The following is a 21,889-nucleotide window of genomic DNA, read 5'->3' on the forward strand; positions in this document are numbered from 1 at the left end:
CATAGTTATAGTTGCGGATTTTGGGGAGTGACTAGTTCTAGTCGCGGATTTTGGAAATTGGGTAGTTCTAGTTCTAGTGCTAGTTGTGGATTTCGGAAATAGAGTAGTTGTTTGTAATCATAGCTATAGTTGCAGATTTTGGGGAGTGACTAGTTCTATTTGTAGTTGCGGATTCTGGATAGTGACTAGTTCTAGTTCTAGTAGCGGATTTTGGAAATTGAGTAGTTCTAGTTCTAGTACTAGTTGTGGATTTCGGAAATGGAGTAGTTGTAATCATAGTTATAGTTGCAGATTTTGGAGAGTGACTAGTTCTATATAGTTGCGGATTTTGGAAATTGAGTAGTTTTAGTTTTAGCACTAGTTGTCGGAAATTGGGTAGTTGTATTCATGGATATAGTCGCGGATTTTGGAGAGTGACTAGTTCTATTTCTAGTTACGGATTGTTGGTAGTGACTATAGTTCTAGTTCTAGTCGCGGATTTTGGAAATTCACCAGTTCTAGTTCCAGTTGCCGAATTTGGACAGTGACTAGTTCTTCTTCTAGCTACGGATTTTGAAAAGTGAGTAGTTGCAGTTCTATTTCTGGGTGCAGATTTTAGAAAGTGACTAGTTCGAGTTCGAGTTACTGGTGATCTGTTGTGTGATATGAAATGATTTACCGGTACATTGTTGGCCTACGTCAGCGGTACTCGACCATTTTTAGCAAAGGCCAGTTTACAATGTTTTCTTAGGTCGGTTATAACTCTCATGAAATAATTTACTGTCCTCGTGATTCAATACTGTATATAACCAATTAACCATTAAACATATACAAAGTTCTGTAAAGCGATATTAGTAAAAGCTATCAGCGAAATGTATTCATTCTTCTGTCAGCCACAGCTAGTGGGAGGATTAACAATAGTTATATATCGCTAGTTCAGAGGTTCCCAACCGGGGGGAGGGGAATCCTCACTTCGAGGAAATTTTGAAATTTTAGGGGGAATCAATATTGTCAACAGCAGTTGTTGACTGACAACGCTGAAGCTGTGCGTACACTGCTGGCAATGTTGTCTATATCCCAATTTTTCATCGCGCGCTTTTTGATATTATAACCAATGCTCACGCAGTCTTGCTTCAGTTAGGATATTGCGGTACGTTCAGCATGGTACCATGTCAACCTATTTGTTTCATTTGGCCGTTTATGATTCACAATGACCATACAATCGGCCGTCTACAACGGTAGGCCTGTAAAGTAGGCTACAAGCTGTAAAATGTCAAATGACAAGCTCACCGAAAGTGCAAACGTTTATGATACAGACGAATGCATGTGGCAAAAAGATTTTGACTTTGTAAACAATTTTGACAAGTTTTTGACCTAACGCTACAATTTCGACAAACTTTTGACTCATTTTGACATGTCAAAAAAAAAAACGCCTAACCTGTGAACATAATGACGGAACGCGTTTGTATACTATACTTACTTGGACAGCCATCCTACGGTAGGCGCCCTCGAATTGCTGAACGCTGATTCGACTCGCTTTCAACTCCTCGACGTCAGCTTGCAGTTTCTCAAATGTTGCACAGTCTGGGCAGTCTGACATAGAAATAATGCCGTGAACTAACCTGGTAAACTAAATGATTCTAGTTGACTAATAAGGCTAGCAGGAGCAGACCTGCGCAAACTCCGGCCCGCGAAAGTTGCTTGGAATTCAAAACATACTTTTGAGTATCGCTGCTTGGAATAAAACGATAGGCAGTATAAACTAAACCAGAACAGAAATTGGTTCGCTTGAAAGCCTGTTCGTTAATATGCCGCGATTACGCAGCCTACGTTCCTCGCTTGCGTAATCCAGGGTGTTAACCATTAAGCGAGTCACAAGGCTCCGAGTCGCAAGTCAATCTACCTTTTATAGGTTTGACTGGAGTCACGTTGAGTCCTTTTCAATTCACCACCGAGTCAAGTCCGAGTCCGAGTCAGCGAGCAGAGGGTCGAGTCCGAGTCCAAGTCATTGTGTTGACTGCTCAGTTTCCAGTTAAAATCTTGCTAAACCCAATTTTTATAACTCTGTTTGGTGATATCGAATGGTTCGCGTTTATAACGTACTGAATTTACTCGCTTTCAGCAGTTTCTGGTCGCATTTTCAAGTACCAGTACCAATAGACGTAATCCCAATAGTGTGGTTACTTTACTATTCTTCGAAATTACAATAAAATGTCGGTCCGTATTTTGAGAAAATGACTCGAGTCAAGTCGAGTGATCAGAAATCCGTGATTCGAGTCATGACACGACTCATTACATCCTTGGCGTAATCCAAATTCAAAGTGAAGCGCAAATGTAGCAAAGTATGCCGTAACAATTTAAGTCACGAGAAGTCACTCTTTCCACATAGTTTATTAGTTCAATTCTTATTTATTACCATTGTCACATTACGTATTACACGGTCTGTGCTTCAAATTGTAACATGATACGTTTCCAAATCCCTAATTCGTAAAACAAGGTAATCAGTGCCCGTTTTTACTATGAGATATCGACATCAATAGATGATGAACGGGCATGTCAAACTGAAATTCAAACAAGGTATGGAGCACTAATAAAACTGAAAGCTTCGCTCAACACGGCGATTTCACCAAGCTGCACACTGTTACAAAGGCAGCGACCAAGACAATAAGCTTTTGAATAGTATATTCATATTGAAATAAACCAGAATATTTTCGGCTGACACTCGTCAGGGGTAATCGTCAGCAACTAGTAGAGAATCGGAAAGAACATTGTATATATCAACAATCGTATCACAAAATATGACGTCACCGGCATGAAAGAGAGAGCGCTCAATGTACTATCTTTAGGTGGTACACAAACTCCTTTTGTTGACAGAGTTTGGGTTGGTGTGTTTCGATAAAAGTCGACTCCAAGGCACACAAATGGAAGTGACGACGCGAAATCTGGCATCACGATAATTATTCGCGCAAATCGGATTATCCAACAGAAGTTTGCCGATGGCAGAATAAATGGCCTGCTGACTAGTTGCTGAGGATTACCTCTGACGAGTGTCAGCCGAAAATATTCGGGTTTATTTCAATATGAATATATTCAATTGTATGTTGAAGTTCTGTACCTCCAAAAAGCTCGACAATAAGCTTTGTAGTATCCCCAATATACATTTTAATGTCTTAATAGAAAAACGTGGATAGGGGTTTTAAAGAGAGTTTGGAATGTATCGAATGGAACGGAAAATAAATACAATTTTTTGTTAATTAACCTTCACTTTCTCATTATATAATAATCAACTCATTCCTGAACAGGATTTATAAACAATGTAATGCATTGCTTTCAATTCGGAAATAAAATTATTACCCCGGAGAATATAACTAAATATTTAGAGTCGGCCCACCCCTAAGCTAGAGAAAAATGACGGTAAGCCAATTCTAACCGAATAGTGAATTGTTTTATGCTTTGACTTCAACTCTAATGCACTCAGTGCTCTTCCTGAAAATTTTGCAAGGGAAGAGCATAGCGCGAAACGACGCATTCCATTCTAATTCTGATGCGCACATATAGTCGCAGTGCTTCAGAGTCATTAGAGTTACAATGATTAGAACATAATGCCGGTATAATCTAATTTGTGAAATGTTTCTATGTTCTTATTTCAATTCTAACCTAATTCCTGAATTTCCTGAATATGCAACAGGAAAATTGAACGAAAATTTACCATTCTTCTGCTTATTGAGAATATTCTGAAGATTGATACGAACTTAACTTGATTGCCGATTCAGTTATTATTAAAATGCTGCATGCACAGCGTGTGGCTGTCTCAAAGCATCGAACATTGTCGTATACTCACGGCCGCACGTATGGTCGTCTTCTCCCAGCTTAAAGTCCGCTTCGCACGTGCAATTGTAGGTGCCGTTGAAGTTGTGGCAGCTTTGATCGCACCCTCCGTTTGATGTGGCGCACTCGTTTATATCGTGGCATCTCTCGTCGGCACCGACCTCATACCCATCCAAACAACTGCAGCTGTAAGAGGAACGTGGGGTGTGATTTCCGCTTATTTTTATAGGTAATCGAAGAGATCTCGGAGGTGCACAACTTCAGTGCCAAATTGAATTTATCGTTAGATCATCTATAACTGAGCAGGGACGCTCGAATCTCGGTCGTGTTCAGCATGGTATCTCATCAAAAACCTTCGTGTGCAAGTGGAAGCAGAATTGTTACAATACTTATTCAAATGGAATCGGAAACAGTAGGTCTGAAGAGTGATCGAGTATGTAGAGAATTTAAAAAAGCAGGATCGAAGGGCAGCAAACTTTTAACAGATAAATCGTTTTGAAATTTGGATCTATCCCGTATTTGGCACTATTGAAGGGCCGCATATCTTTCTCAGATTTGAAAAGTTGAAATTCACTCTGAAATTATCCCAAAAACCCGAAATTACCGAGCAAACTCCACTATCCCACCACTTTCAAATTCTACCATTGCGTGAAAGATCTGCTATTACGTCACAGTGTCTATTTATGATGATAGAGCTTAGATCAGTGGTTGGATTTGGGGATGGGCCAGGGTAAGGCTCGGGGTTAGGATATATATAAGGGTTAATTTCAGGGATATATTTCGGTTCCGGGTTGGTTTTCGGGTTATCAAGTAACATGCTCAACTGTCGTTTCCATTGTGTCGCATGCTCATATGTCAGGCAACTAGTTCTTCAACCATACATTCCAGCACTTGATGCACAAGTTTGCGGGAATTATACGCTAAGTAATATTGGACTTATTTCAATTTATACTTGACTGTGAGCCATTATTTTTATGTTAGTAAAATCGTGTCGAAATTTACTCTTCACAGAGACGATATATAAAGGTCTATGGCCAGAAGAACTCAAGGTATCCTCGTCTGACTGGTATTTATCCATGCGTTTGGCGTTAGTCTGCAAGAATTCTCTTTCCCGGTTTTCAGAAGCGGCCTTGAAATGCTTTAGACACAACTAATATCCCTTCTTTTCACATTCATATACAGAAATTGTCTATACCTGTTCATAGAAACAAACGACAACTGTAGTCTATTATACTTTTGGTGGCATATTTAGACGTCAATCTGCGGTTGGGAATCGCTATTCGAAACTAAGATCATACCATACCGGTTGCTTTATGTAGAGTCTGACTTACATCAAAGGTTTGGGCCGACACCGATATAACATATTTTCGCCGGTATTCCCTACCTATATGAAAACACCAATTACTCGAATTGGAACTTCTAATTGGTGGCAGTACTTTCAAAAATATATCCAGAAGTGGTCAAAGTAAATATATAGTGAAGTGAAAGCGGAAGTTAAGCTGTGGAGTCCTGCTCAAATATAGGCGAAACCAACTGGAGCGCTTTTAAAAAGTAAAAGTCACTGACCACCTCTGCTTGCAGTACTTCGTACGGATGACTGGTAAAATCGTTTCGCAGTTTGACATTGATTTGTCGCTAAGAAAGCCTTGGACCAAAGACCTGATTAGGAACACCGGCTTCCATGACTTCCCCGTTTGGCGTTCATTATTGCCGGGTTAGCTTGGAAGGGGTGTTGCAAGACTTAGGAAACCTTACAAGGCTATATCTTGTGCCTTATACCTTGTGCAGCGGCATATGCGCATCATGCACGCATGGTATGCATATGCACAGATCGTGTGAATGTATATCATGAGTCTGTGCATATGCCGCAAAAAACATCAAAGACAGAAATAAATAACATCCTGTCCTACCTGAAAGATCCTGGTGTGTTCCGGCAGACGTGATGGCACCCACCGTTGTTTGTGGCACATTCATCGATATCTGTGATATGCAAAACAAAGACCTATGACATTAGTGAGTATGATGCGTCACACCAGAGCGAAATGAATAGCGCACAAAAGAATCAATATTGGAAAGGTATATCGATTGTTGGAGATGGTCCCAAATCGGTGATTCCCAACTGCGGCTCTGATTGACCTCTAAATAAGCCACAAAAATATAATGAACGACAGTTGTTGTTTGTTTCTATGAATAGTTATGGTCAATTTCTGTATACCAATGCTAAAATGAGGGATAGTAGTTAGTTACAGTATGTCTAAAGCCGTCCAAGGCCGCTTCTGAAAACCGGGAAAGAGAATTCTTGCAGACTAGCGTCAAATGCATGGATGAATACCCGGCAGACAAGGATACATCTTGAGTTTTGCTGGTCATAAATTTAAACAAGTCAAATATTACTCAACGTATAATCCCACACGAACTTGTGCATAAAGTGCTGGTTTGTATGGACAGCTATCACATAACGCATTAATAGTATGTTGTAGTAATGATATGGAATTTCAGTTTATTTCAATGTATAACACTCGCCAATCTGCGACTTTCGATGCTAAAATAACCGATATAGAATCTCTAGAAGTCTTTGTGCATGCTTTTGAATAAGCTGGATGGTGAGAGCCAGAGGTAGCCTAGCTACCTTCAAATTGTCGTTATGGGTAGCCTGACTTGAGTGTTTTTATGCGGCTCCGACATCCGAAAAGGTAGGGAACCACTGGTCAAAATAGTCTGAATTGGTACCGTACTGAGTGAAAGTAATTCTCTAGATTTTTACTCAATTACAGATATATGCAGCTATTTCTAAGACCAGTCAAAACGAATGCAGTTAGACATAGAAAAGATCGGGAGAGTACTCAAGCAGTTTTTAAAAGGTTGAGAAATCATGTAGGCCTGATATTATTTACCAGTTAAAGAGCTTCTTTGAGGTAGAGAAAATTAAATAGTATATTCATATTGAAATGATCTCGAATACTTTCGGCTGACACTCGTCAGGGGTAATCGTCTACAACTAGTAGAGAAGGGAGAAGAACATTGTTTATAATCAATCGTATCACAAAATATCACGTCACCAGCATGAGGTTCGCGTACCATCTAAAAACAGTACATCGAACGCTCACGTATTCGAAATTTCATGCTAGTGACGTCATATTTTGTGATGCGATTGTTGATATACCATATTCTTTCCAATTCTCTACTAGTTGCTGACGATTGCCCCTGACGAGTGTAAGCCGAAAATATTCGGGTTCATTTCAATATGGATTTACTATTCAATATTAATTAACTGGAGCTGGCCACTGTTTAAGTTGCCGGACAAATCTTCTCTACTAACACCAAATGACTAATGAACCCACAGATGGCAGCCAGTTTCGAAAATATACTCAGTTATGCCGACACAGAGACTATATCCCCGATACTTTCAGGGATTTCACTCAAATTTAAACTTATCTCAAAACCAATTTCAGTTGTACGAAATTCATCACTTAAAAAGTATGCGACAGGGTTCTAATGACTCGAGTCACGATTTTCTGACGATTCGACTTGACTCGAGTCATTTTCTCAAAATACGGAAATGACTCGAGCCAATCTATGTATTGACTCAATTCGGACTCGAGTCATTGCGCATTACTAGAACCAAGTCATATGACTCTAGACTCAGACAGCCAAGACCGACATTTCATTGTAATTTCAAAGAATAGTAAAGTGACCACACTATTGGGATTTCGTGTATTGGTACTTGTACTTGAAAATGCAACTAGAAACTGCTAAATCTGAGGAAAATTAGTACATCACAAATGCGAACCATTCGATATCACCAAACAGAGTTATAAAAAGTAAGTTTAACAAGACTTTAACAGGAAACTGAGCCGACAACACAATAATTTGGAATGGGACTCGAGTTATAATACCATGACTCGGATTCGACCCTCTGCTCGCTGACTTGGATTCAGAGTTGATTGGGTGATGAAGTGAAAATGTATCGACTTGAATCGAGTCAAAACTTCAAAAGTGAGATTGACTTGCGGCTCGGAGCTTTGTGACTTGGTAAAAGGAACTGACTCTACAGCCCTGGTCGTTCCTACACAAGACTCACCCACGCATGTCTTATTATTCCCTTCGCCGAATTCCCTGCCCTGGAAGCAGTAGCATCTGAACCACCCGTCCATGTTGGCACAGCCGTCGCTGCAGCCAGAGGTGTTTCGTAGGCATTCGTTCACATCTGAAACGCGTTTGAAATGTATTTCAGGCAAACGAAAGTATATAGCAGTGGTTCTCGATTGCCCTCTGTGCAAGTTTCCTGCCGGTCCGCCAGATATATTCGAATTTTATACCTCAATTCCAAAATGCAGGAAGCTGGGAGCTTTTCCATTTAATTAAAGAAATAAAACATCAAATTCTAAATTTATTTAGAAGTGTGGGACATGTTATTTCAAATAGGCTTTTCGAAGTATCGAACTTTAATATTATATATTGTATATTGTTATATATATATGTAATATTGTCAATATTATGTCACAACAACAAAATTCTTACTATATTTCGAACTTGGCTGACCTCATTTACTGGTGTTCGCTCCTGAAGAGAACCAGTCGAAAAGCTTCGAGCGAATTAATTTGGCAACATGAATGTATTGTTTGCTGCAACAAATTATTTTGTATGGTGTCGAAGAAGAAAGTCCATTGTTTACTTTGGGTTTGCCTCACAATGGTACAAGTGTTATAAGAAACTGCTTAAAAGCAGCCTAAAACTCGCCTCCAACAAGTTACATGTAAAAGCTACGAAGGCTGGTACAGGCGGGTTTTTCCGAAAAATTTTGCTTCACTTTCCAAAACTGTAAAACACGACCTTGCTGGGATGCGAAACCAACAAGTAACATGCCGCTGGATTCGGAATGTCAACGCCTAACCAACTGTGCCACGAAGTGAGACGGAGGCAGGTGAACCGACCGTCTATATAAAATCAAGAAGACGCGATAACCTCGTTGTAAAAAGGGACACATTTTGGTTACTTCCTTATAGAGTCCACAACGTATACTTAGTGCGAATTGTAACGTGCTATTCACTGCAACAGAGATGTCTTCTTTCGAACAAGCCATGGGTGGCCGTTTTTTCGCAATTAATTCGATCGATACTAGCAACACATGGTACAGTGTTTCACCATAAACAGGCAGTCTGACACTCTCGGTGTGTGTAACCCGGTTAAAGAAACGTCATTTCTTTCAGGCGGCTACACAACTCCCCTAAGATGTTTTTTACGACCCCCAGTATGAGAACCTCTGTACCATATGTTTGATGGAGAGAGAGGATCAAGATATTTCACGCTCACCAGCGCATGTGTAATTATCGGCGGAAAGTTCATATCCTTCGTGGCACCCGCATCTGTGCTTCCCGATCTCGTTGAGACATATCTGATCGCATAACGCGGAACCTCCTTCCGCAGCGCATTCGTCGACGTCTTGATTGGAAGCAACAAGATGTTTTTTAGAGTACAAGAATCGAACAATAGCCACATGTACACTAGGACCGTACGATATCAACGTATTTTTTTCAGATTTTACTGGTTACTTGATAAAACTGTTAGATTACCTAAAAAAACAACGCTGCACACCATTTTTGGTTCAATCCCAACCTACAGAAGCATTGCTATATACGAAAAAAAGTTTTGGACATATTTAATGAAAACACCCTTAAAATTTATCCAAATCTTTCTGGGTACCGCATGAAATTGGCACGTAGTCCTCAATAACGATGCACTGTCAATTTGGCTCAATTCAAACCTGTAGAAGCGAAGTGATTGATGTTCAAAATTTAGGATTTCAAATCATAGCATTCACGGTGGGTAAAACTATCATTTGAAAGTAAAGAATTTTCCACTGTAAATACTATTTTTTTTCCGAATCGAAAATTTTGTGCTCCGATAACTGCGCTTCTACCACTTGGAATTTACACAAATTTAATGTGCGTCGTTTTGTCCGAAAACCGAACAATTTCATGGGCTGAGCATAACAAGTTTGAATAAATTTTATATTTATTTTTATTAAATATGTCAAAAACTTTTTTCTTATACAGCATTGCTTCCATGGATTGGAATTGAGTCAAAATTGGTGTGTACCGAATTTTTAGGCCACCCAACAATTTTATCAAGAACCCGATAAAATTTGAAAAAAATGTATGACTCAAGAGCTCTGAATTACATGTACACGACACTTAATAAGAAATAGCGTACAGAAACGACCACAAAATAGACATGCGATGGAGAGCCATGTTTCAATCAAAAGTGGTCAGGAATGAAGTATTTCTGTGCTCAGACATATCATAGCTAAGTGATGTCTAGATATTGTAGTCGATTTCCTGCGTTGCGAAATACCCATATATATGTAATGCATCCTATAGTCATAGTACGGTAAGCCTATCGATATTCCAAATCTCTGTTCATCAGTTACTTATATCTTGTTTCATATCCTGATATACCAACCAATCAAATATTGTTTTCAAATTGAAGTATACCCGATTATGTTAGGCTGGCAGTCGTCAGGAGCAATCATAAGCAACTAGTAAAGTGAAGAATTGGAGAGAACATTGTATATACGGTGTTACATTTACATGGTGCAGTGCAATATACAAGTACTAAAAATGCAGCCAAAAAAGACAACGATATACCTGAGCAGGAACGGCCGTCGTCAATAAGGTAGAATCCGCTGCGACACCCGCAAGTGAAGCTTCCCAGAGTGTTGTTGCATAACTCATTGTGTTGACACAGTGACTGTGAGCACTCATTGATATCTGTAACCATGGAGTGCACATACGTAATTTACGCATCATTGCACACAGTGCTTAGCTCAGCTACAAATCAAAATTTGGAGATAAGCTTTAACAGCAATGCAAGGAGAGTACACTTGGTCACGCATTCTAGCATGGCTAGCAGGGATTCATAGAACTACAATCCGCAACCAATAGACTTAAGATATTGACATATATCTTATAGCGTGTAGGTGTCAAGATGTAGCATTACTAGCTTAATTCATGCTCAAGCACAGCAAAGGGTGCAAAGATGTTCCAATCAATTATGTTAAGTCTTGAAAATGCATCCTAAACTATAGATGCCATATCTTTTGAATATCAGCTGAATATATCGAGATATTGCTTACAAATCTGACATTGATCGGGCTGTAATGATACTGATATCGTGATATCGGGTGATATCGAAGACTTCACATTCATAATATAATCATTTTTCTCACTCTTCGCATGTTTATTTTTCATTGAAACAGGAAAAAGTCTGTTTCTGGGCCTGTCATCAGTTATAGGTCCAGATACACGAAACTTGAACCACGCCATGGGCAATAATGACTTGAGTACAAGTGGAATAATCACGTAAATTGACTGAAGTTTCAGTCATCATGCGAGATAGCTTGTGGAATCAAGCCATGGCTGCGTCCGTTATTAAAAACTAATGTAAGCCAAATTTACCTGTACAGATACCATCAATCGTGACGTATCCAGGATGGCACTCGCATCGGAATGACCCGACGGTATTCACGCACTGCTGCTGACACCCGTGGCTGTATCCTGAGTACCAAATAAGAGACTTGTCATCTTACACTCGGATACGCTAATACTAAGCAGTGTCATGGCATTGCATTGTTGAAATAAACAGTGCCAGTAATTTTTCTTGCATAAACAGTGGTAGGCATTCTTCTTGCATAAAATATTACTCAAGACGTGAAAGCGTATATTTTCGTTAGTCGAACAAATAGACACTCTATTCAAATCATTATATTACCAAATTAAGACAAGAATTAGAATTACAGCAACAGTTTTTCCCAGATTAGATTAGAATTAGAATTATAGCTATACACTTTTTTCCAAATTAGATTAGAATTAAAATTACTGGAATCGTGAAAACTTGGTCATTGAATAAAGTTCTTGCGAAATTAGACTAGAACTAGAGATATAGCTACACAGTTTTTCTCAAACTGCATTAGAACTAGAGTTATCACTACACACGTTTTCTCCTAATTAGATTAGAATTAGAGCTATAGCTACACCGTTTTTTTTTTTCAAACTACATCAGAATCAGAGTTGTCCTACACACGTTTTTTCCAAATTAGATTAGAATTAAACTTATAGCTACAGTTTTTTTGAAATTAGACTAGAACTAAACTTATAGCTACACAGTTTTTTTCCAAGTTAGACTAGAACTTAACTTATAGCTACACAGTTTTTTTTCCAAATTAGACTAGAACTAAACTTATAGCTACACAGTTTTTTTCCAAATTAGACTAGAACTAAACTTATAGCTATACAGTTTTTTTTCCAAATTAGGCTAAAACTAAAGTTATAGCTATACAGTATTTTCCAATCAGAATTATAGCTACACATTTTTATCAAAATTAGATTGGAATTACATTTGTAGCTACACAGTTTTTTCAAACTACATTATAATCAGAGTTGTCACTACACACGTTTTTTCCAAATTAGACTAGAACTAGAGCTATAGCTACACAGTTTTTTCAAACTGCATTATAATCAGAGTTGTCACTACACACGTTTTTTCCAAATTAGATTGGAACTAGGGCTATAGCTAAACAGTTTTTTCAAACTACATTAGAATTAGAGTTTGTCACCACACGTTTTCTCCAAATTAGATTAGAATTAAAGCTATAGCTACACAGTTTTTTTCAAACTACATTAGAATCAGAGTTGTCCTACACACGTATTTTCTAAATTAGATTAGAGTTACAGTTATAGCTACACAGTTTTTTTAAACTACATTAGTATTAGAGTTGTCGCTACAAAGTTTTTTTTTCAAATTAGACCAGAATTAAACTTATAGCTACAGTTTTTTTTCCAAATTAGACTAGAATTAAACTTGTAGCTACATAGTTTTTTCAAACTACATTAGAATTAGAGTTGTCGCTACACAGTTTTTTTTCAAAGTAGACTAGAATTAAACTTATAGCTATACAGTTTTTTTTTCCAAATTAGGCTAAAACTAAACTTATAACTATACAGTATTTTCCAATCAGAATTATAGCTACACATTTTTTCTAAATTAGATTAGAATTACAATTGTAGCTACGCAGGTTTTTCTAAACTAAATTAGAATTAGTTCATACCTAATTAGAGTTCATCCTCACAAGCAGCTCCAGCTCTAGTTTGTGAACACTAGCATACATACCATATTGCCAACGAGTATCGCGATCATATACAAAGTCTCAACTACCTCCATAAACGTTGGCGGCACACTCGTCGACATCCTGGCACACGGTTCCGTTCACGACAACGTAGCCTGGCGGACATTCGCACGAGAAACCACCGGCAAAATTGGAACACGAAGAGTCCTTGAAATCGATGTCGATATTAGTTTGTGTCAGGGTAATAATTTCGTCAAAACAAGAAAGCTATCGTGAAGAGAGCTTGGATGGTATTAAGATCGTTGCCAAAGACATGAAATTGTACGTTAACGCTGTTCAAAATTAACTTTTCAAATTAACTTCGGTAGATTGCAAAAAAAAATCGATGTACACCAATCTTTGGTCGATTCCAACCTATAGAACAGGGGTGTCAAACATACGGCCCGCGATATTGATTATATCCTGCACATTTGTAATGAATGTGAAGATTTTTTGCAGGAAATACTCTCGATAAATTTTACCTTAAGACAGCAAATGTCGAGCATGCTCATAGGCCACATTGTAACCACCAGACCATAGCGTTCTGGTTTCACTCTTTCTAGTTCGAGAAGACAAAAAGTGCACACTGAGTTCAGAGTTTCATGGAAAAATGGACCAATACTAGCTATTCACAGAAGTTAAAACGCCAATGGAAAACCGTTGTACATGCCATTTGCATGGAAATATATTTGCTACGCTTTCACAAATATGTAATTCAAATATCTATGATCGCACTGCTATGTGTCACTTCCCAACCAATAGGTCCCCGGACTTGGGTGGAGAAAGCGGACTTGCGAATTAATAATAATGACCCAAATACATACGTCCGCATTTACAGTTAAATATCTTGTATTCCTCACAGCGCATACGCTGGGCTAACGCCAGATTACGACTCAAGCAAAAGGAACGTGGAAATATGCCAAGTAATAACAACTTATAACTGTCTTGTCAACTGTATTCAGCGGACAATCATCATAGTTTGTCAAGTCGATTGTTCGCGAATAAAGGTGTTGCGACTTGCTAGAATAGAATACCCATGATCCATGTATTATCTATATATGCTTTATAATAAAGCATCCTAGTGAAAAGCAAGGACACTAGGTAACATTTGGGAATCCTTTGGTTGGCAATTTGAGTTTGACACCCCAGCTATAGAAGCATTGCTATAACAGAAAAATGTTTTTAATGAATTCAGTAAAATTTATTGTGCATCGTATTTTTGTCGGAAAACCTAACAATTGTAGCAGGTTTGAAAAAAAAAGTTACGATTGAACAGCCCTATTGTACACAAGTACTAGAAAATCAACTTTTATAAAAATTCCATTATTTTCATGTCATAGAGTGTGTTTTTGGTAGCATGTCATTCAAAGTAACAAATTGAGCGACCACAGCATCCTATCACAAGATATCACGTGCCCTAAAGGTCAAAAACCATTGTGGACAGTGGACTATCGTAACGGCGTCAAACGAATTTAATACCAAGGCATCTGGCTGTTACTAACGCACCACTGAATGATCGCAAGGTTTCATCTCCAAGCATTCATCGATATCTTCGCACTGTCCCCCGTCCTGGCTTTGGTACCCATAGAAACAGCTGCAATACAAATTAGTGATTAATTACAACTTAAAACTGGTATAAAGAAAACTTCACAGCGGAGGGAGATCTAGCTAGTTAACGGACAATTAACTACTGTTTTTGAGTAGTTCTAGTTCTAGTTGCCGATTCAGCCGCATCCTTCATTGCTTGACGAAACATCGTAACAGGTTAAGGCACAGGCTGGCAACAAACAAGATTTGAATATGGAAAAAGTAACTTAAGTTTCAACTATAATTGCTACCGCATAGTTTTCTATATTGGCTTTATTTTGAGCGTGGATTACTCACACAAATCTCGCGACAAACCTAAGTTATGCAAACGTAATCACAAGGGCGATTTTTGTGACAGGTCAAATTGTAGCGTTTGGTCAATAAATTGTCAAAATTGTTTATAAAGTGAAAATTATTTTGAAGCCTGCAGTTTGTTTTATTGTAGATGTTTGCACTGTCTGCGAACTTATCATTTGACACAATGCAGCTTCAGCCTACTTTATAGCCTTACTGTTGTAGACGGCCCATTCTCTGCTCGTTGTGAATCATAATAGGTTGACATGGTGTTGTGCTCAATGTGTTATCATTGCATGGTTCTAATATTAAGAAGCGCATGATGAAAAAGTGTGATGTAGACTACATTGTCAGAATTAACACCAGCAGTGTATGCACAAACTCAGTGTTGCCAGCCAACAACTGCTGCTGTTGACCTTCTTTCTTCATTCTTGGCAAGCTACTTGGTAAGGACAGACACTTTCAAACCGAGAATGTAAGAAAGTAGCCTATATTTCATTGCACTACGTCAAATTTTGATTATTCCTATAATGTTGCGTGATGTAACTACTGGAATTCTGCATAGGTCCCGATTTCGTTAAAATGAAGTTTTTTTCGTGTAAAAATCTGTCAGTTTTTTCAGTCAAAAGTTTTTTCAGGTCAAACTATTTCGTAAGGACAGACAGATCCAACCAGAAATGAAGATAATTAGTACAATTCCAACATTATGTGCAAAGACACCTAATTTGCATACTTGAGGTCAAAACTTTGTCAGAATTAAGATTTCTTGGGTCAAAAAATGTGAAAATTTTGATTTTTCAGGTCAAAATCTTCCATTTTTTAGGTAAAAAAAATCGCCCTAGTAATCACGGTACATAAATAGACTAGACTTCAAAGCTGACGCATTTTCAGATCAGCTAATACAGAAGTTTTTGTCTACACATTCACATTACTAAATCGGTTTTAGAGTCCTAATTGCAAGTAACTTCTCGCGGGCTGCTCAGAGTCGCGTCACAGGCCGCATTAGGCCCACGGGCCGCACAATGCCGAGGTCTGCTCAAAAACACACAGAAAATCAGAGTAAGGACCCATACATACGTGCAATAATACGATCCAACCGTGTTGTTACAACTCTGCAGACAGCCTCCGTTTCCTGTCGCACATTCGTCCACGTCCTGATTGAAACGTAGAGGATATCAAAACTCAATATAAAGGCTAACTTACGCTGGTTACACGTGTGTGTATCATACAACGTATCCTAAACTCGAGCTTGAGTTTGAACTGGTGTTGAAGGGTCGACGAGCCGAGGTCTCAAGCTTGGGAATCCCAGGGCTTGAATCGCTACTGAGCGTGGTTCACAAGACCACGGCTCGCTGATCTCGAATCTGAACCAGCTCACAACTTTGCTTGAACTAAATTGAGCAGAATCATTCATATTGAAATGAACCAATATATTTTCAGAGTTAATCGTCATCAACTAGTAGAAAATTGGAAATAACATAGTATATCAACAACGGTATCACAAAATATGACGTCACCGGCATGAAATTTCTTTCCAATTCTCTACTAGTTGCGGCGATTACCCCTGACGAGTGTCAGCCGAAAATATTGGGGTTCATTTCAATATGACATGATATCGTAATGGTGGAGAGTCCGGCTTCTTGATCGGTAGGTCATGTGTTCGATCCCCAGCCTGGTCAGACCAAAGACCTGATTAGTAACACTGGTATCCAGGACTTCCACACTTGGTTCCCAGCATTACCGGGATAGCATGGAGATGGAGTGCAAGACTTATAAAACCTTACAATGCTATATCTCCACCTTCCTTGTCCAGCGACATGTGCCCATCACGCACTCATGACATGCATATGCAGTATGCACATAACATGTGTATGTATATCATGAAAAACAGCAAAGGAAAAGATATACTACGCTCTATACCTATGAATATACTATTCGAAGAAATTTCTATGGGGCATATTGCCCTCTTTTACTCTCAACACCCCCTCAACCACCCACTTTGCAGTTAGCGCCCCTGTCCATTGTCTAGGTCGCTAACTCCCACTGTGGTACCCCCAACGTCTGACATGGACAAAGTTTGAATAGCTGATACGTACAAGACACCGGACCCCAGATAGCGGGTCAATTCGATATCCCGCGATGCAGTCGCAGCTGAAAGATCCCACCGAGTTCTCGCAGTAGTGCTCGCAAGGTCCGCGGCCGCCGTTAGGAGCGCATTCGTCTGAAGAACGTTAGCCATTATCATCATCAACATCAACTTTTAATCAAATCAATGCACCATAAGAATGCAATATAATTAAAAGAGATCAGGGTGCCAAATGACAAGATCATCTTGGTCTACAGAAGTGTTTCCCAACGTGTGCGACATCGCCCCCCAGTGGGCGGAAAAGGAAGCACCAAACCAGCAATTAAGACATTGTAAGAACAAAAACGTTCTCCATCACATTAACCAAGTATCTAATAACTAATTAAAGCACTATCACGTTTATTTTATGTTGCATATATATTTAATTGATCATTATAACTACGAGTTTTATTTTATCAAGAATTATGCTTCCTTTTTTCAAAAGGTTGAAAAAATATAGTGTCGGGGTTGATTTTTCAAAATTTGCCAAGGGTGACATGGTGTACTAAAGGTTAACAACAAATGGTTCACAGACTATCACGTTGACATACTTATATCGTCGCACGCGCCATCCGCCTCTCTCCCGGCAATCAACGCCTGTCCTTCGTAACAGGCGCAGTGGTAACTTCCAATCGTGTTGATACACTCCTGAACAGATAGACCTGGTGAATTTCCGCAGTACCGATTAGGGCACAATAATCCTACTGCTCGAATGTAAATCGCGTATTCAGACCAGTAGGGCGAGATGATTCTTTCAAGTACTGAACTTATATGGTCCTTGTCATTACATGTTACTTTATAAGCGAGAATTTCGATACTACCGTAGGTTTCCAAATATAGTACGCACTCATGTATAATACGCACCCTTAAAATGGAGACTAAATTCTGGGAAAAAGCCTATGCCAATCAATGACCTAATTTCGCCGTGATTGGCAACACGCTTCTCGCTGATTGGCGGCGCGTAACACTGATAATACGAATTACTGGACACGATGGCTGAATGTGATGAGTGATTAGAACAAACACGAAGAATGGCGTGATTTCAAATCATATTTCAAGGGAGATTTTTTTCAAGGCTTGTTGTACCCATGCATAATAGGCACGCCCCGATTTTAGGACAAAATATCGGTAAAATTTTGCGCATCATATATGGAAAATTACGTATTTTTCACCGTGGAAGCCTCGGAACTTTATTTGGTTGTATCGCAGCATACGAAACACGAAGTACAAAGTAGCGAACGTTTGCGGCATATCTAGTCGTGATCAACCAAAAGCCTTCTCACAAATTGCAAGGAAAAAGGTCTGGTCCAAAAATTATCAAAGTTTCTCCGATGTGATGGAGAATTGGCATTTTATTCATCCTGGTCGCATCCAAGGTACATAATTGACTCGACTTGAAACCTAATTCTCTACATCCAGAATCGAATCAAGCCGGTTCTTGATTTCGTCCAGCCCTAATCCTGATGCCGCAGCCAAAGACATACTTGCTGACAATTTCCGTTGTTAACGCCGCACTCGTCGAGATCGAGGCAGCCGGTTTCGTTCTGAAACAGTACAAAGCCATCTTCGCACGCCTGGCAGGAGAAGCCGCCCTCGTAATTGGCGCAGTCCGTGCAGTGTGCTGGTCTTCTGTCTGCGAAAACCGGAGACGGAATTGGTTTTGAAGCGTACTAACAATCAATACGGGTGGAAATATAAACGGAGAGGTCTGAGAAGTGCTTTCAGGTGGTCGTTAACGAAACCCTCCTACTTTTTTGAAGCGCTCAAGCAAGGTTGTAATAACACTAGTAACAACTCGACTTGACTCGTTGGCTCAACTTGACTCGAGTCCTTTTCCATTTTTAAGAAATTTACAACGGATACATTAGTCGGGTTATTAATACGAATTTAATAACATCCTGAATAGTGTATGGTAGTGGTTTGTAGCACACTAGAGAAATCTATTCACGCGTTGATGCAATGGCTATGTCGACTGAAACCAGGTTTAATTGTTGACGAACATACCAACATTTCGTTATTTTCAAAGCAGTTTTTTCTCGGATACAACTGTCAATTTTAGTCAAAACAAAAAAACATGTTTGCATACCCATTAACGTACAAATAACAACAGCATTTTGATTGCAATGACCATAGAATAGGATTTGGAAGAGACATCCGAGATTCATTGAATTTGTCGTGAAAATGGGCTGTTCTTATGCAAAACGATTACTTGATTTTACTTCCAATTGGATTATCTACCCACCTATATTTGATTACAGTACATCGTGAGGAGTATTGTTGAAGTTAAGTTGAATTCCAGACAATGTGCTCATGATTTGCGGTATGATTTCTTGTTTACGAGTTGTTTACGAATTTCTTCGAGACATAGCAGCCTGATTATGATGTGGACATCACCCTTCTCGTCTGCAATGTCATGACGCATGGTAATATCTGCTTTGAATTCGTATATGCTTGTCTGCATGAGTTATCGTAAATATGATGCAATTCTTTCCCAAAATTCCAGAAAGACCCGCGTGACACCTGAGAATCTGTGGCCGCGGCACACAGTTTGGGAATCACTGGTGTGTGGACTCAATAATAAGGTCCGTACTGGTTAGACGTGTCTTGGAATAGCTATTTCTAATTGTAACGGTGTTACGTCCAATTCTACTAGACTAACTAGAGCACCTATGCTGACTGATCTAACCACCACAGCCGGTATGTATTAAGACTCTGAATAACACTCGGATATTGAGATACTGACCCGGCGCGCATTCATCAGTGTCTCTGCAGCCGTTCGGGTCGAAAGGATTGAGTTCGTAGCCCTCAAAACACGAGCAGGCCCATCCGCCCGGGTAGTTGGTGCAGTCCTGTTCGCACTTCATGCCCTCCGTGGTGCATTCGTTGACATCTGAGTGATTAAAAGATGGATGACTCGCTAGGTTAGAGTTTCTGCCGCAGCACCTAATTTTGGTCACATATTCTGATACATGTTTACATTATCGTCTGACACTCATCGGGGGTAATTGTCAGCAACTAGTAGAGTACTACCGACCTTCAAAAATCCGCATTAAACTAACTAATACAAAACTAAATAGTTCCAATTTCGAAGCGACCCATTAATTTTTACTTCGTCAGAGTCGTATCTGCTTTCTACCTGAACATCAGTAGGCCTACAAGTTTCAAATTGGAAGGGTTTTTCCAAATCAGACTAGAATTTGAATTATAATTATTGAATTCGTGCGCAGCTCATAGTTCAAAATATTATGACGTTTATGATCATAATATTTCTTGATGTGTTTCTACTTCTGCATCAAAATTACTGCTTTTGTGGTAACCACGCACATCGCCCGTACAAGTGAGCACGGCGTTGCATTAACGTGAAGTTTTAAAAACGTGATCGCAACTAGAATGTTGTTCGCGGACTGCAAGCTACCACGCCAAAACATGGCTATTATTCGATACAATAACTACTATGATTGTACGTCGGTGTAAGTTATGCAATGGCCGCTTGGCATTGGGTTTTCCTGCGCGAGAAGGATATTCTTGCTGAAAAATGCCGCGGACAAAGAGGCATTTTCAGGAAAACAATAAATTAGATTGGAACTAAAATTAGAGCACAAAAACATGTAACAAATTAGATTATAATTAGAATTAGAGCATAGAAACATTAACAAATTAGATTAGAATTAGATTACTGTGATTTCGCTCTAATTTAGTGAAAGTTAGACAACTAGAATTATTTAGTTGTCCAAGTATGGTCAGTGGTGTGGAGCATGGACCGGAGCCGGATCGGATATCAGGCTGGACTTTTTCATATTTGGCCAGAGCCGGAGCGCAGCCGCTCCTCAGATTCGAAAAACAGGACCGGAGTCGGACCAGAGAATTTGTTGATCCGCTCCGCGCTAGTGTCTTCTAAATGTTTGACAACCTTTTTTCAATGCTTGAACTAGAACTAGAACTAGAACTACCTAAAAAAACAGTAGTTAGCTGGCCGTCAACTAACTGTATTTATAGTTTGTACAATTGTGACCCGTGGTCTGACTCATGGCGGACCGACTCACCGTCGCAAGTCCTACGGTTCGTGCTCAGACTGTAGCCCTCGCCGCAGTCGCAGTAGTAGGAACCCGCTTCGTTCACGCACAACTGCTCGCAGCCGCTCTGGTAATTGCGATCCCGGCATTCGTCGATATCTGAAACGGGGTGAATACAGATTGATATGCTTGTCAACTCTATATGTACACAATTTTAATCCTGTTCAAATTAGATTAGGTAGCGAGATAGCGTAGTGGTATAATCCACTGCTGCCACACCAATGGGTTAGGGGGTTCGAGTCCGACCGAGGTCGACTCCATAATTACTACCTAAGTGTTGGAGGTTTATCTAGGCTTCTCCTCGCCTCGTGATCCGCGTAAGCGGTGTCTTCTAGAAAGCAGTGTTGGGATGACTCGACTCATGACTTGACTCGAGTCAGACTCGAGTCAACTTTTTCGTATGACTTGACTTGACTCGAGTCACTTTGAAAAAATGACTTGGCTTGACTTGACTCGGAGCTTCAAAAATGTGCATTGACTCGTGACTCGGAGCAAAATTTACGAGTCAATTTCAAGTCATCAAGTAAACGGTGTCGAATAAATCACTGCATCTTGTGTATGTTCTGATTGTTCGAGATACACCGGTGTCACTTGTGAGAACAACCAGTCATTCGCTGATTGTACGTTACAAAGGTTCCTCTATTGTTAGATCACAAAAAATTGACCGCAAAGTAGAAAATTACCCTAAATAGCAATGTGTCTCTGTTTTTTATACGGCTCAATGCTGACGTTGCCCAGTGCTCACATTTACCAATCCTCTTGTATGATTTAAATCGAACGAATATATTGCGTGCGTTTATATTCTCACGGATGTGTAGATGGGTAGTGTAGGCTATTGTA

General features: G+C 39.5%; 1 protein-coding gene across 2 annotated transcripts in view; it reads right to left on the minus strand.

The window, feature by feature from the left end:
• Positions 1–21,889, minus strand: part of LOC145448535 (uncharacterized) — a 123,565-nt gene that overhangs the window by 549 nt on the left and 101,127 nt on the right. For both annotated transcript variants that reach the window (XM_080326946.1, XM_080326952.1), the window contains 15 exons: positions 21,020–21,148; positions 19,720–19,866; positions 18,461–18,609; positions 17,528–17,624; positions 16,948–17,072; positions 15,929–16,005; positions 14,477–14,564; positions 13,021–13,138; positions 11,265–11,363; positions 10,455–10,577; positions 9,121–9,249; positions 7,889–8,014; positions 5,718–5,787; positions 3,821–3,993; positions 1,460–1,572 (listed from right to left, as the gene is read on the minus strand). In XM_080326946.1, coding sequence (XP_080183072.1) covers positions 1,460–1,572; positions 3,821–3,993; positions 5,718–5,787; positions 7,889–8,014; positions 9,121–9,249; positions 10,455–10,577; positions 11,265–11,363; positions 13,021–13,138; positions 14,477–14,564; positions 15,929–16,005; positions 16,948–17,072; positions 17,528–17,624; positions 18,461–18,609; positions 19,720–19,866; positions 21,020–21,148 — 1,763 coding nt within the window. The remainder of the gene's footprint in view (positions 1–1,459; positions 1,573–3,820; positions 3,994–5,717; positions 5,788–7,888; positions 8,015–9,120; positions 9,250–10,454; positions 10,578–11,264; positions 11,364–13,020; positions 13,139–14,476; positions 14,565–15,928; positions 16,006–16,947; positions 17,073–17,527; positions 17,625–18,460; positions 18,610–19,719; positions 19,867–21,019; positions 21,149–21,889) is intronic.

The sequence above is a fragment of the Botryllus schlosseri genome, chromosome 1, assembly GCF_051294905.1.
Source record: "Botryllus schlosseri isolate E-star chromosome 1, Bs_hap1, whole genome shotgun sequence".
NCBI classification, from domain to species: domain Eukaryota; kingdom Metazoa; phylum Chordata; class Ascidiacea; order Stolidobranchia; family Styelidae; genus Botryllus; species Botryllus schlosseri.